Source organism: Lepidochelys olivacea (genome assembly GCF_965140295.1).
Source record: "Lepidochelys olivacea isolate rLepOli2 genome assembly, chromosome: 6".
In the NCBI taxonomy this organism is placed as follows: Eukaryota; Metazoa; Chordata; order Testudines; family Cheloniidae; genus Lepidochelys; species Lepidochelys olivacea.
Window position 1 is genome coordinate 14,946,234 of NC_140416.1, and position 16,841 is coordinate 14,963,074.

General features: G+C 45.1%; 1 protein-coding gene across 1 annotated transcript; it reads left to right on the forward strand.

The window, feature by feature from the left end:
* Positions 1-5,033: 5,033 nt before the first annotated feature.
* Positions 5,034-16,779, forward strand: LOC311522783 (NACHT, LRR and PYD domains-containing protein 3-like; the record flags this gene model as incomplete). The annotated part of the gene is made up of 7 exons (XM_084632255.1): positions 5,034-5,316; positions 9,232-9,297; positions 9,939-11,172; positions 12,214-12,303; positions 14,480-14,650; positions 15,671-15,841; positions 16,605-16,779. 7 exons carry the CDS (start codon positions 5,034-5,036, stop codon positions 16,777-16,779), a joined length of 2,190 nt encoding a protein of 729 aa, XP_084488381.1.
* Between the last annotated feature and the right edge of the window lie 62 nt (positions 16,780-16,841).

Genomic DNA, 16,841 nt, shown 5'->3' on the forward strand with positions numbered 1-16,841 from the left:
AGAGTACAGGGGTTGACTGGAGAGCGATCTTTACTAGACCCGCTAAATCGACCGCCGGTGGATCAATCTCAGAGCTTCAATCCCGGCTGTAGTGTAGACCTGCCCTCAGTTCGGTACAACTTATATCGCTCAGGAGGGTGAATAATCCACACCCCTGAGCAACATAAGTTACACTGACCTAAGCACTGGAGTGGACAGCCCTATGTCGGTGGGAGTGCTTCTTCTGCCAACAGAGCTACTGCCTCTCACGAAGGCAGGAATTATTAAGCTATCATAAGACCGCTTAGAGCATCTTCACCAGAAGCGCTACAATGGAACAGCTGCATCGGTACAGCTACACCTCTGTAAGTGCTGTAGTGTAGAAATAGCTGAAGTAGCCTTTGTACTAAGTCTAAAAATTTTAATGTCCCCATTATTACTTTAGGGTCTTTTTGACTAGCTTCTTTATTTTTATAAAAAGAAAAGGAGTACTTGTGGCACCTTAGAGACTAACCAATTTATTTGAGCATGAGCTTTCGTGAGCTACAGCTCACTTCATTGGATGCATACCGTGGAAACTGCAGAAGACATTATATACACACAGAGACCATGAAACAATACCTCCTCACACCCCACTGTCCTGATGGTAATAGCTTATCTAAAGTGATCATCAAGTTGGGCCATTTCCAGCACAAATCCAGGTTTTCTCACCCTCCGCCCCCCCCCCCCCAAACTCACTCTCCTGCTGGTAATAGCCCATCCAAAGTGATAACTCTCTTCACAGTGTGTATGATAATCAAGGTGGGCCATTTCCTGCACAAATCCCTCTGCCCCTCCACCCCCACGAACATGATACAGTTCTGTGGTGGCCTAGAATCCTATTTTCGACATCTCCGACTCAAGGAATATTTCCAACATACCTCTGAACAACATACTAATCCACAGAGGCCTCCCTACCAACACTACAAAAAGAAGGATTCTAGGTGGACTCCTCCTGAAGATCGAAACAGCAGACTGGACTTCTACATAGAGTGCTTCTGCCAACGTGACCGGGCTGAAATTGTGGAAAAGCAGCATCACTTGCCCCATAACCTCAGCCATGCGGAACACAATGCCATCCACAGCCTCAGAAACAACTCTGACATCATAATCAAAAAGGCTGACAAAGGAGGTGCTGTTGTCATCATGAATAGGTCGGAATATGAACAAGAGGCTGCTCGGCAGCTCTCCAACACCACTTTCTACAAGCCATTACCCTATGATCCCACTGAGAGTTACCAAAAGCAACTACAGCATTTGCTCAAGAAACTTCCTGAAAAAGCACAAGATCAAATTCGCACAGACACACCCCTGGAACCCCGACCTGGGATATTCTATCTACTACCCAAGATCCATAAACCTGGAAATCCTGGGCGCCCCATCATCTCAGGCACTGGCACCCTGACAGCAGGATTGTCTGGCTATGTAGACTCCCTCCTCAGGCCCTACGCTACCAGCACTCCCAGCTACCTTCGAGACACCACTGACTTCCTGAGGAAACTTCAATCCATCGGTGATCTTCCTGATAACACCATCCTGGCCACTATGGATGTAGAAGCCCTCTACACCAACATTCCACACAAAGATGGACTACAAGCCGTCAAGAACACTATCCCCGATAATGTCACGGCTAACCTGGTGGCTGAACTTTGTGACTTTGTCCTTACCCATAACTATTTTACATTTGGGGACAATGTATACCTTCTGATCAGCGGCACTGCTATGGGTACCCGCATGGCCCCACAGTATGCCAACATTTTTATGGCTGATTTAGAACAACGCTTCCTCAGCTCTCGTCCCCTAAAGCCCCTACTCTACTTGCGCTATATTGATGATATCTTCATCATCTGGACCCATGGAAAAGAAGCCCTTGAGGAATTCCACCATGATTTCAACAATTTCCATCCCACCATCAACCTCAGCCTGGTCCAGTCCACACAAGAGATCCACTTCCTGGACACTACAGTGCTAATAAACAATGGTCACATAAACACCACCCTATACCGGAAACCTACTGACCGCTATTCCTACCTACATGCCTCCAGCTTTCACCCTGACCACACCACACGATCCATCGTCTACAGCCAAGCTCTGCGATACAACCGCATTTGCTCCAACCCCTCAGACAGAGACAAACACCTACAAGATCTCTGTCAAACTTTCTTACAACTACAATACCCACCTGCGGAAGTGAAGAAACAGATTGATAGAGCCAGAAGAGTTCCCAGAAGTCACCTACTACAGGATAGGCCTAACAAAGAAAATAACAGAATGCCACTAGCCGTCACCTTCAGCCCCCAACTAAAACCCCTCCAACGCATTATTAAGGATCTACAACCTATCCTAAAGGATGACCCAACACTCTCACAAATCTTGGGAGACAGGCCAGTCCTTACCTACAGACAGCCCCGCAACCTGAAGCAAATACTCACCAACAACCACATACCAGACAACAGAACCACTAACCCAGGAACTTATCCTTGCAACAAAGCCCGTTGCCAACTGTGCCCACATATCTATTCAGGGGACACCATCACAGGGCCTAATAACATCAGCCACACTATCAGAGGCTCATTCACCTGCACATCCACCAATGTGATATATGCCATCATGTGCCAGCAATGCCCCTCTGCCATTTACATTGGTCAGACTGGACAGTCTCTACGTAAAAGAATAAATGGACACAAATCAGATGTCAAGAATTATAACATTCATAAACCAGTCGGAGAACACTTCAATCTCTCTGGTCACGCGATCACAGACATGAAGGTCGCTATCTTAAAACAAAAAAACTTCAAATCCAGACTCCAGCGAGAAACTGCTGAATTGGAATTCATTTGCAAATTGGATACTATTAATTTAGGCTTAAATAGAGATTGGGAGTGGCTAAGTCATTATGCAAGGTAGCCTATTTCCCCTTGTTTTTTCCTACCACCCCCCCCCCCCAGACGTTCTGGTTAAACTTGGATTTAAACTTGGAGAGTGGTCAGTTTGGATGAGCTGTTGCCAGCAGGAGAGTGAGTTTGTGTGTGTGTGTGTGTGTGTCCCCGGAAAGGGGGGGGAGGGTGAGAAAGCCTGGATTTGTGCTGGAAATGGCCCACCTTGATTACAATGCACATTGTAGGGAGAGTGGACACTTTGGATGAGCTATTACCAGCAGGAGAGTGAGTTTGTGTGTGTATGGGGGTGGGGGGGTGAGAAAACCTGGATTTGTGCTGGAAATGACCCACCTTGATTATCATGCACATTGTAGGGAGAGTGGTCACTTTGGATAAGCTATTACCAGCAGGAGAGTGAGTTTGTGTGTGTGGTTTTTGGAGGGGGGTGAGGGAGTGAGAGAACCTGGATTTGTGCAGGAAATGGCCCACCTTGATTATCATACACATTGTGAAGAGAGTTGTCACTTTGGATGGGCTATTACCAGCAGGAGAGTGAGTTTGTGTGGGGGGGGGGGGGGGGTGGAGGGTGAGAAAACCTGGATTTGTGCTGGAAATGGCCCAACTTGATGATCACTTTAGATAAGCTATTACCAGCAGGACAGTGGGGTGTGAGGAGGTATTGTTTCATGGTCTCTGTGTGCATATAATGTCTTCTGCAGTTTCCATGGTATGCATCCGATGAAGTGAGCTGTAGCTCACGAAAGCTCATGCTCAAATAAATTGGTTAGTCTCTAAGGTGCCACAAGTACTCCTTTTCTTTTTGCGAATACAGACTAACACGGCTGTTACTCTGAAACCTTTATTTTTACAAAATCCTCCTTTCTAAAGTGTGACAGATCTGATTTTTGCTATAGACCATCCTATAGGGATGTTAGAGACAACAATATATTTAAATGTATTTGTCAGTGACACAAACGTAGCTACTTCTTGTACAAAGTCTGCGCGTTACTTAGAATGATGTTGAAACAAGGACTATCCTTGTTTACTCTAGAAATAGCTGCATTTAGGAACAATTGTTTGTCAAGAAATTTTTGTCTGTTGCCCAAAATTTCATGATATTTTAAATCTAATTTTAATCATATTTTATAACAACTTTACCACAATGGTTATAGAAATTTTTCAGTTACCAAAAAACCTGTTTTCAATAAAGCTTTCAAAAAAATTCATAAAAACATTATACAAAAAGGTTTGAAAAAAATCCCAACAGGTCCATTTTGAGCCCTCCTAACTCAGAACAGCTTCAACAAGTTTTGCAAACTCTCTGCACAAGCCCTTCAAAAGATGAGCGTGGGAACTTAAATTCATCACTCTGCTGGTCACTAAAAACAATAGGGTCACACGCCCTATTGTCTGCTAACCTTGATTGCCCACTTCATTTTAAGTGTCTCCTGCAACATGTGTGAAACCCTTATGCTTAACAATTGGTCCCATCTTGTATTTAGCTCAAACCTTCTGGTCACTTTCTCCAGACAAAGAGCTCTGTGGAGTCTGAAAGCTTGTCCCTGCCGCCAACAGAAGGTGGTCCAATAAAAGACATTGTCTCCTCTACCTCATCTCTCTCTGTTTTGGGGGAAAACACTTTCACATTCTCCAACCAGCTTCAGTTAATCTGACACTCAGAAGAGCAGTTCTGATTCCATCCAGTAGGGGGTTAAACTTTCCTGCTTTATGACAGTCGTCAAGCTCTAACTGATGGAGGATAGGCAGAAAGTCCTATGGAGAGGTCATTCAATAATTGTCCATTACAAGAGGTTTAGATGTTTTTCTGAAGCCTCAGGGGCTGCCCGTGCTGGAGGCAGGATCCCAGACTATATGGATCACTGATCTGATCTGCCATGACAATACTTATACTGTAAAGAGTAAGGTAGGAAAATAAGTGTTACAAGAAATCTCTAGTAACCCACAGTGCAGATGATAATATCTGCTAAGCCACTTCCTTTGGTTCCATGGGAAGGTGTTTGTTTTGTGCAGTGACTGCAACTTTCTGATGTCTCTTGGTTTTAAAAGTCTGAGGGAGTTCAGCTTTAATCTTCTAATGTTCTTGATTCAGTTTCAGACCATTCCTAATAGCACACGATGAGTGGAGACAAGACCCTGACTGACATCCTCGTGCAGGAACTGGAGGATCTCGAAAAGAAAGATTTTAAAAAATTTAGGCACAAATTATCTGATTTTCGCTATGAGGGAGCGAAACGTAAAATCCCCCGGGGCAAGCTGGAGAATGCTGACGAAATGGACGTGGCCAGTCTCCTGATAGAGTTCTATGGCGAAGACAGTGCAGCGAACGTAGCGATCGAAATCTTCACCAAGATAGGTCTGAAAAACTCTGCCATGAAACTCCAAGAGGAAAAAGAGACAGGTACAAAAAAAATCTAACGCGGCTGCTGCCCCTGTGAGTCCTTCTTCATTAATATTCCCCACTGCAGCTCCAGGAGCAGCAGCAGCAAGCTAAAGCCACCTAATGGATTCCAAAACCCTGAGGAAACCGGTGGGAGTCACCAGTCAAGGCAGAGACACATATGGGGTGAACTTGCAAAACTCCAGCCTCCTTTTTTGCACCTGCAAAAAGGGCGGCCCCATAACTGCAGGTCTAAATCAGAGCATTGCACTTCTAACAACTTCCTTTGTACCCACTGGGAGTCCCCAGATTTGCACCTATACGTCAATTTGCACCAGTAAAAGGGATGCTGCTCTTTGAAAATTTGGTCCATAATATTTTTCTAGAATGACTGTGAAACAATTGTGCCTCTTTTTTATTAGTAGCTCTTATTGCATGTTCTCTAGATGAGCACTGCATTTCTTAGGCCATGAATCAGCTGTAGTTAGTGTATCATACATTTCTACGTAAGTAGTTATGTAAAATATAGACAGACACCATACGGGTAACTGAGAAAGAGAGAGACCTGCGAGAAGCAGAATGCTATTGTAAGAGCCTGATTCTGCTCCTATTGCGCTTCCAGGTTGCATGGTCACATCCCACATTTTATTTTTATGTGGGAGAAAGCACAGCCCATCACATAGGCACTAAACAGATCTGCACATGACACAGAGTTTGATCCTGCTCCCACTGAGTCCACAGGGTAGATTCTGTGCTCTCAGGAAACACAGCATGGAACACACAGCTCAGGAATCATAGAATCATAGAATCATAGAATATCAGGGTTGGAAGGGACCCCAGAAGGTCATCTAGTCCAACCCCCTGCTTGAAGCAGGACCAATTCCCAGTTAAATCATCCCAGCCAGGGCTTTGTCAAGCCTGACCTTAAAAACCTCTAAGGAAGGAGATTCTACCACCTCCCTAGGTAACGCATTCCAGTGTTTCACCACCCTCTTAGTGAAAAAGTTTTTCCTAATATCCAATCTAAACCTCCCCCACTGCAACTTGAGACCATTACTCCTCGTTCTGTCATCTGCTACCATTGAGAACAGTCTAGAGCCATCCTCTTTGGAACCCCCTTTCAGGTAGTTGAAAGCAGCTATCAAATCCCCCCTCATTCTTCTCTTCTGCAGGCTAAACAATCCCAGCTCCCTCAGCCTCTCCTCATAACTCATGTGTTCCAGTCCCCTAATCATTTTTGTTGCCCTTCGCTGGACTCTCTCCAATTTATCCACATCCTTCTTGAAGTGTGGGGCCCAAAACTGGACACAGTACTCCAGATGAGGCCTCACCAATGTCGAATAGAGGGGAACGATCACGTCCCTCGATCTGCTCGCTATGCCCCTACTTATACATCCCAAAATGCCATTGGCCTTCTTGGCAACAAGGGCACACTGCTGACTCATATCCAGCTTCTCGTCCACTGTCACCCCTAGGTCCTTTTCCGCAGAACTGCTGCCTAGCCATTCGGTCCCTAGTCTGTAGCGGTGCATTGGGTTCTTCCGTCCTAAGTGCAGGACCCTGCACTTATCCGTATTGAACCTCATCAGATTCCTTTTGGCCCAATCTTTCAATTTGTCTAGGTCCTTCTGTATCCTATCCCTCCCCTCCAGCGTATCTACCACTCCTCCCAGTTTAGTATCATCCGCAAATTTGCTGAGAGTGCAATCCACACCATCCTCCAGATCATTTATGAAGATATTGAATAAAACCGGCCCCAGGACCGACCCTTGGGGCACTCCACTTGATACCGGCTGCCAACTAGACATGGAGCCATTGATCACTACCCGTTGAGCCCGACAATCTAGCCAGCTTTCTACCCACCTTATAGTGTATTCATCCAGCCCATACTTCCTTAACTTGCTGACAAGAATACTATGGGAGACCGTGTCAAAAGCTTTGCTAAAGTCAAGAAACAATACATCCACTGCTTTCCCTTCATCCACAGAACCAGTAATCTCATCATAAAAGGCGATTAGATTAGTCAGGCATGACCTTCCCTTGGTGAATCCATGCTGGCTGTTCCTGATCACTTTCCTCTCATGCAAGTGCTTCAGGATTGATTCTTTGAGGACCTGCTCCATGATTTTTCCAGGGACTGAGGTGAGGCTGACTGGCCTGTAGTTCCCAGGATCCTCCTTCTTCCCTTTTTTAAAGATTGGCACTACATTAGCCTTTTTCCAGTCATCCGGGACTTCCCCGGTTCGCCACGAGTTTTCAAAGATAATGGCCAATGGCTCTGCAATCACAGCCGCCAATTCCTTCAGCACTCTCGGATGCAACTCGTCCGGCCCCATGGATTTGTGCACGTCCAGCTTTTCTAAATAGTCCCTAACCACCAGGAGTGGAGAACAAGGGTAGCTTTAAGCCACACGTGCACCACCTGGATTTGGGGCCTCTCTAGAATCCAGGCCCTTGGCGTGAATTTTAACAGCCCCAGGGACGGCTCCGATTTCCAGCAGCCTGACACCACTGCCTGCGGGTGGCTCGGTGGCTCAGAGTTGCTGGACCTCACTATATAGACCAAAGCTGCTGAGTGCTACGGTTACCGATGTTTTCCCCCTTCCATTCTTATCCCCCATTTTCTAGGCCCTCTGCCTCGCCCACCCACATGCTTTGTAACCTTCTCAGCCAAGGGGGGAAGGATTGCTCAGTGGTTTGAGCTTTGGCCTGCTAAACTCAGGGCTGTGAGCTCAATCCTTGAGGGGGCCATTTAGGGATATAGGGCAAAAATGGGGATTGGTCCTGCTTTGAGCAGGGGGTTGGACTAGATGACTTCCTGAGGTCCCTTCCAACCCTGATATTCTATGATTCTAAGGTGTCCAAGATGATCTCAGCCCATTGAGAAAATAAGGACAATTTGCATAAAATTGATTTTGCCATTTTTATGAGATACACTAGTTTGAAAACGATGCACTTTCCCCTTCCACACCACCTGAAGTATTATTCTGTTGCTTTGGACTCATATTTTAAGGATTTGTCACAGGGTCTCTCACCACACTGGCGCCTCCCGCTGGCCGTTTCAGGAATTAGCGCTGGTCAGCAGGCGTGGCCTCCGGTGGTGGTGGCTCTCCCGTCCTCGTCTCCGCCTGCAGACCCACTGCAGGTCCAGTCTCACTGCCTCTGCTTCGTGGCACAGTCCTCCAGCCATGTCACAGTCCGGGTTCCCCCCTTCCGCGGGGACTCCTTCTGCAACAGTCTAGCTGCTCCTCGCAGCGGCTTGGCAGTCCCTAGCCGGGCTGCTTCTTCAGCAGCGAGTGGGAAGGGGAGACCCAGCCACGCCCACTACTCTGGGTCCCAGCCCAGGGACCCTCTAAACAACAGCTTCCCGCTGCCCCTCCTTTCTTTCTATACTAGTCTGTCTCAATTCCCTGGGCCACTTCCCCGCAGCCCCAGCACCTTCAGCTCCTGCCTTTGGCTCCTTCACCCTCTTCTCAGGGCTTTGGGCCTGCAAGCCCTAGCAGCCCTGTTCACAGTGCTAGTCTCTGCAGCCCTCTAGGAAACCAGTCCCCTCCTTTGGGCTTCCTACAGCAGACTCCTTGTTCTGGACTGCAGTTTCCTTTTTGGCTGGTCGAGCCACCACCCTAATTGGCTGTTTCTTTGCAGCCCTGTAGGCTGGGTTTTAACCCCATCAGGGCCAGTGTGGGGAAGATGTCCCATCACAGGATTCATCACTTTCTGGCGCACACTGCAACTGGCCAAAGTGTAATGAAGTTTCTTTAGAATGTACTTCCCCTATTCCTGTGAGCACCCTTGATATTTAATGAGAACAAGAGGATTGAGTCTTTGCTCTATAAGTATCTTTCCTACAAAAGAAGTGGAGATCCATTGATATGTGGCTCATGCCCATCTCATTTCTCTGAGACTCATATTAACCCCATGTTATTTCTCTTTCAGTTTTGGTTCAGCCTCAATCTACTCGATCTCTATCTGTTGCAACTCTGAGTTTGAAAATGACACAAGGTAACGTATGGGTCATACATGTTGAAAATTGTACCCAGTTATTAGCAGCGTTGCAGACATTACAGTGCATCTATCAAGTGTTCAGTGTATCACTAGACAAAATAATCGTCATTTGGGGACAGAATCTGATCTCAGGTACACCAGTGTAAATCTAGACTAATTGTAATTAAGTTATTGCTCTGATTTAGTCTGGTGTTACAGAGACCAGAATGTGGCCCAGTGTGTTTTCCAAATTCTCAAATTCATGAGTAACTGAGTTGGGGGATGATCCAAAACCCATTGAAATAGAAGGAGTCATTCTACTTTTAAACATCATCTATTAAATTGCATGTAGATATTTTCCCTTCTACTCCCCGCATCTCTCCATATAGAAGAACCTCTATCTCTGGAAACATTTCACTAGTATAGTCAATGTTCAGCTGAATTTAATTTTTAAATTTTAATTTCAAAATATCTATTTTCCCATCATCTGAAATTTCCCCCCACCCCCCAGCAATATGATCTGTTATTCCCCTTATTAATTAGAATCTGGGATTCATATGCATCTAAATAGCACTACCATGAAACTCATTAATAATCTGTCTTTTTTTTTCCTGAATTTCTGCATTCACGGATTCTGATGGTCCATATCATTGAATTAGATTACAGACCAAAGTATAAGGAACATATACGAGAAAAATACCAATTAATAGAAGAGAGGAACAATCAAGTTGGAGAGTGTGTGGAACTAAACACAAGATACACAAAGCTGCTGATTGTAAAGGAACATCGTGACCAGAAGGAGAGAAAGCATGAAATAAGAGCCAAAGGGAAAGAGCATGCAGAAATCATGGCAAAGCGAGCTAGTTCTACTAAACTGGAGACTTTATTTGATGCTAGTGGAAACAGGCAAACACCACTGAGAACCATTGTGCTGCAGGGAGCTGCTGGGATTGGAAAAACAATGTTAGCCAAGAAGCTCATGGTAGACTGGGCATTTGGAAAACTCTATCCTGGCAAGTTTGATTACATCTTCTACATCAATAGCAGGGAAATGAACTGTATTTCTGAGCGTCGAAGTGTCGCAGATCTGATTTTAAACAATTGTCCTGACAGAAATGCACCCATCAAAGATATTTTGATGAATCCAGAGAAGCTTTTGTTCATAATTGATGGTTTTGATGTACTTAAATTTTCCTTTGATCAGCAAGAAAGTAGTCTGTGCACTGATCCCTTTCAGACAAAGCCAGTTGAAATCATACTGAGCAGTTTATTAAGTAAAACAATTCTTCCAAAATCCTACTTAATAATCACTACGAGACCAACCGCTCTGGATAAACTCCGGCAGTGTCTGAAGTTTCCCCATATTGCAACAATCCTGGGATTCTCTGAAGATGACAGGAAGGAGTATTTCCGCAAGTTCTTTGCAAATGCCATACAAGCAAAACAAGCTCTAGATTTTATAAAAGAGAATGAAATGCTCTTCACCATGTGCTTTGCTCCCATCGTGTGCTGGATCCTGTGCACAGTGATGAAACAACAGATGGAGAGCGGAGAAGATCTAGCCAAAAGCTCAAAAACAACCACCTCGGTATACATGCTCTTTCTGTCCAGTTTATTAGAGAACCATTCCAATTCAAAGGAATCCGTACACACTGACTTGAAGAAGCTATGCTCTCTAGCAGCAGATGGGATCTTGAACAATAAAATACTCTTTGAAGAAGATGATGCGAGGAAGCATGGTTTGCATGGATCTGACATTCAGTCACTCTTTCTTACTAAGAATATTTTCCAAAAAGATATCGGCTTTGAAAGTGTCTACAGCTTCATTCACTTAAGTTTCCAAGAGTTCTTTGCAGCTTTGTTCTATGTCCTGGTGGAAGATAAAGAAAAAGGGTGTGAATCAGTGACTCTGAAAAAAGATGTGAATGAAATTTTGAAAAATTATGGAAAATCTAGAGACAATTCTTTTACCTTAATGGTACGTTTCCTTTTTGGTCTCTTAAACAAAGTGAGAATGAATCACACAGAGAAAATCTTTGGCTGTAAAATTTCACCTGAAATTAAACAGAATTTATTGAAGTGGTTTGGATCTGTAGCAAAAAGAAGCTGCGGTCTGACCTTCAGATCCCTCGAGGAAAAGCAATTCCAGCTTGAGTTGCTTCACTGTTTATGCGAGATTCAGGAAGAAGAGTTTGTCAAAAGTGCAATGGATTGTTTCCAAGAAATTGGTCTGAGCAATATTCACTTTACAAAAATCGACCACATGGTTCTTTCATTTTGCATAAAGAATTGTCGTAACGAGCAGTCGCTCTCTCTGAACGGTTGTACGTTTGGACTGGAAGAGCAGGAGGAAAGAAAAGAGTCAGTGCTACAAAAGTTTGTTCCTTGGTGAGTGTGTCAGTTTATTGAGATGAATGTCCAGTGTGTGTAGTTACAATAGCACCTGCTCTTGTCAGAGTGCAGGTGGACCTGTCAACCATTCCAGTATAATGCCATATTTTCATAGGCCTAAATCCAGAGGTCCTTACTCAATACATTGTACTGATGAGATATTGCCACTGCTTACATTGCCACAATCTTGACCCAGTGCTATTCAAGTCAACATGAGAGTCTTTCCATAAACATTAACGGGCTTTTGTTCAGGATCTTTGTCCTGGCCAAAAACAGACACCTTCAATTCTCTAGCCTGTCAAGTAAGCCCACCTCACTTACACTTTTCAAAATACACATTTCTGATGCCAGAAATCCCCCATTTACTAATCTGGCATCAGAATAAAGGGGTAGTCACATCCGATAATGTTTAAAAGGATTATTTTTTACAAAAATTATTGAATTGTCTGCTCCAGAATAAAAACTACTGAGCCAACCTCTTGAAATGAGAGGGAATTTTTTTTCCAGCACCCAAAATGGAACGTTTCTGTTCTCTCTTTCCAGGGAGTTGGAGGAGAAGGAGCCAAAATATTCCCCACCTCACCTTTTGTGTCAAGCACTGAAGGATCCAGGCTGTAAGCTAAAGAAAATATCGTAAGTGCTTGCTCTTCAAGGAGCCTATCATTGCTGCTGTTCTCTCAGGGGTTTAGCAGCAATGTGCAGCTATGTATCACTGTGGTTTAGTGTCTGAGCAGCAGAGTGACTGCTAATTCACATGGAACCAGCCCACTTCATGATGTGTTACTGATAAAGACCCAGGAATTCGGAGGTTACTTGAGCTAGACATATTTATCTATCATTATTATTTATTATTGCCATTTTGTGCACTGTATCTGGATAAGAACATTATTTTGAAATGTATTTCTGTTATTAAGTATATCCTATATGTTTTACCGGTGCAACAGACCTGATTTCTTCTTTCACTTCCCCTCACCCATATTCAATAAGAGCAGTTTATTTATGTTCTACGGAAAAAGAGCTGGTTGACGGGAATAATGGTTTTTATAGATGTCCAGGTCTATGACACACTGGATGTGCTCCTGAAAATGCCCACTTAGCATGGGGCTCCACAGCTGAATGGGAAGCTTTGCTTCCAGAGGAAAAAATTCATGGGTCAACGTGGAAGCAACTCCCACTGAAGTCAACGCAAGCCTATGCAAGAATCTCAGAGGAGAATTTTGACCAAGAATGCTACTAACAAACCAAGAAGACCCAACAGTGATTGGTTTTTAAACACCTCAAACATTTGACATGAGGAAGAATTTTCAAATGTAGAGTACCTAAGGGATTTCAGTGAGTGTCAATGGCCTCAAGACAATCACTACACTCTCAAATGAACTCCCACAGGAAAATTTCCACATTCCCACATTTTTCCCACAGGAAAATGATCAAAGACAAAAACACTCTTTCACCTGTGGGTGACACTTTTCACAAAGTGATCACTCCACATCTGACCCCTATCAGTCCTCACCTGCAAAGGAAACCTGCCCAAGGCCTTCAAAAGATGAGCCTGGGAGTTTGAATTCATAACTTTGCTAGACACTAAAAATCATGGTCTTAATAAAGACACTGGAGTTATGGCTTATTACAATCTGCAACCCACTAACCCCCCTGTTTGTCCTTTGACTGCAGGGGCCACTTCCCCTTGAATGATCCCTCAGATTAGAATATATGCTAACTACTTATGCTAAACTATCTGTTTGATCTTGTATTTAGCTGTGACACTCTTAGTACATCTCCCAGCCCTGAAGAAGAGCTCTGAAAGTTTGGCTCCGTCAGCCACAGAAGTTGGTCCAATAAAAGAAATTACCTCATCTAACTTGTCTCTCTAATGTCACATAGATTCTTTTGAAAAATCTACCCTAAAGAGTCTTCCCTTTCACCTGTTTACTTACCCAGATCCTGCTTAGCTTTTCACAGCTGAGTCTTTATTAAACACAAGCCAGTTACAGTTCAGCTCTGGGGATTGCTAATTAAACACAGAATATTATGAAGCATCTTCTCTATAATGAAAGACCCCGTTATAGTGAATGCATGCCAAGGGGGAGAGCAGAAAGCATGCACCAGGGGACAAGTTAACCATAACTCTGAATGTCCTGACTTCTGTTACAATCTCAGTCTCACTATTACATTGGCATAGTGATTGTTTGTTTTTAAAATGGCTTTAATTATTTTAAATCAATTATAGAAAAATGTGCTTGCAGAACACCCCAAATTATCACGGGAAAGCAAGGAAACATGTTACAAACATAAAATTCTAGCCTGCTAAATCATTCCACCTTCCCATGAGCCTTCCATTTGCACACTGTCTCTTCCTTTTGTAGAAGAGAGAAATTCCTTCCACGTCACATGAAGTTCTTCAATTTTCCTATTATTGTTTTAAATGTGAATTTAATGGGAGTACTCATGTACTTAAAATTAAGCATGTACCTAGGTGTTTCCAGGAGCGGGCCTTGAGATTGTTCTCTTGTTCAGTACTGGTAAACTTGAACATGCCCTCACCCCTGTCTGTAAATTGCCTAGGAACACTTCTGCCATGTCAATGTCACATCAGCAGGGTGTTTGACACATGCCATAGGATGGCTAGCGATCACTTTTGTTTAAGAACAATACAGCTGGCTAAGGTCCTGACCCAAAGCCAGGGAAGATGGTAGGAGTTTTTAGGTGTTGGATCAAGCTCTACATCTCTTTACAGGAATACACAGACATGAATAAAGTGGAGGTGGCCACCTGGGTGAAAACAAGCAGTAACCACGTCTGTCTCTTGCAGTTTAGGGTGCTGCCGCCTCACCTCTGCTTGTTGTGAGGATCTCGCCTCTGCTCTCAAGACAAACCAGTCTCTGAAAGAGCTGGACCTGAGCGGTAACAAACTGGGGGAAACAGGGATTAAATTGCTCTGTAAGGGACTGAAACATCAAAACTGCAATGTTCAGAAACTGGGGTAAGTAACCATGGATTTTCTTTATAACTGTGTTATATTCATGGCATTCTAACTGAAACCTAAATCCACAAGGAACTCTTCACTTCAGTTCAGAATCAGCGTTAGCCCTCTGCTCAGCCCTGAAACCCGGTTCAGAAGATTTCAGCCCCAGGATTATGGAGCTGCGGCTAGTTACACTATGGTGAAGGTTGCATGCAGCCTTCCAGCAGAAGGCCAGGTTTCCATTCCCAAGTAAGGTTCATGAAAACCTCCTTGTGGTCTGAAAATGGCCATGCGGCACTCTCAGGCCAGAGGAGAGACGTTCTCAGGAAAGTTTAAACACAAGTCTGTGATCTCTGAGCTGGAAGGAGGCGGCAAATGGACTCTTGCCAGTCCCAAACACTTTGGTCGCCTTTTGAAAGTGGAAGTTTAACATTACCAAGCCCTGATGTAGGGAGATAAAGCCCCGGTGGGATTTTGACTCGGTCACAATCAATTGCAATGATTAATAATTGCTAGCATGTTATGGGCCAGACTGTGGCTGCTGGCTAGGGGTACAAAGTGGAAGTGGGGAAAAGGGCACCAACCAAGGATTCTTCCATTGATACGCCCTTGCCCAAGGGGCACACAGCCCCAGTTCCAACATGCCCAGAACACAATGGAAGAGAGAAGGAAAAGAGCCATGATGTCACTTTTGCTACTGGAGTCCTCTAATGGGCATGGTGGGTTGGGGCTGGGGCCATAGCCCTATTCGTCTTCTGCACCAGTTATAGGACCAAGGCTAATTCAAGAGGCTACTCACATGGCACCTTTCAGAGAATGTAGCAGTGTCCAGCCCAGCACTCCTAGAGCTATTGTGGTTTCCTTAACGTTGGAACAGCCAGGATGCCCCTCAGACCTGTTGGCTTTCAACTCACACCTTTGCTGCAGGTGTCGCGCTGCCTAGCTTGGCTTCCTAGGAGCCCAGATGTGAGAGGGACACAAGTGGCTGTGTTCAAATGAAGAGCCATCGTGTGTTCCGAATCCCTTTGTCTCCTGCAGGCTGAGGGGTCGCAGTCTCACCGCTACTTCCTTGGGTGACCTCGCCTCTGTGCTCACTAAAAACCAGAGCCTGACAGAGCTGGACCTGGGCTATAGTAAATGGGGAGATTTAGGCGTGAAGTTGCTGTACAAAGCACTGAAGCATCCAAACTGTAAACTACAGAAAATAAAGTGAGTAACCACTTTACTGGTCTAGATGAGCATTTTCTTCATACTGTATTTCCTTGTCTCTTTTCACCAATGATCTGTGGCAATGATCTAGGCATGGGCAAACAGCCTCATGTTCAGATGTAGGGCTCCTGCTAGTCAGGCAGTATTTGGAAATCTATAGCCAAATATTATACTCTTAAATCCTTTCAACCCTCTCTAAGATCACCCGTCCTCTCAGCCATACGCGCTGACTTTTATTTTTCCCCGGGGATGCTCCATCCCCTCTCCAGCCTGAGGCCCTGCCCCCACTCCACCCCTTCCGCAAGGCCCCGCCCTCAATCTTCCTTTTCCCGCCCCCTCCCTGAGGCCCCGCCCTCACTCTGCCTCTTCCCGCCCCCCCCAACCTCTCCCCCAAGGCCCCTGCCGCTCACTGCTCTCCGCCCTCCCCCAAATGCCTTCCCCAGCCTCCAAACAGCTGATCGGCACCACAACCTATCAGTTGTGGCTGGTGGGCGCTGAGTCGGAGCCGATGCTGTCAGCTATACGGGTACACTTGAAATGAAGGGGAGTGACACTTGTGTAAAGGGGAGCAGAACTGAGCCCAGAAGGCCTGCTCCAATGCCCACTGAAACCAATGGAAAGAGTCACTTTCACTTTACTGGGCACTGAATCTGACCTAGGGAATCTAATTTTCACCACCTTGCACATCGCCTCTGAAACCGGCCCCCTCAGTGCAGTGAGTGGTGCAGAAACAGGTTGTTACTTTTCTGTCTCTCTCCCGCAGGCTGGAGTGTTGCCTTCTCACAGCTGCTTGTTGCGATGACCTTGCCTCTGTTCTCGGGACCAACCAGACCCTGACGGAGCTGGACCTGAGAAATAATGAGCTGAGGGATTCTGGAGTGAAACATCTGTGCGCCGGACTGAAACGAGAGAACTGTAAAATACAGAAACTCGTGTGAGTGGTCCCGGGCTTCCTCAGAAGCTTCTGATTAGTCTTTGCTCATTTCAGAGGCATGTGTGT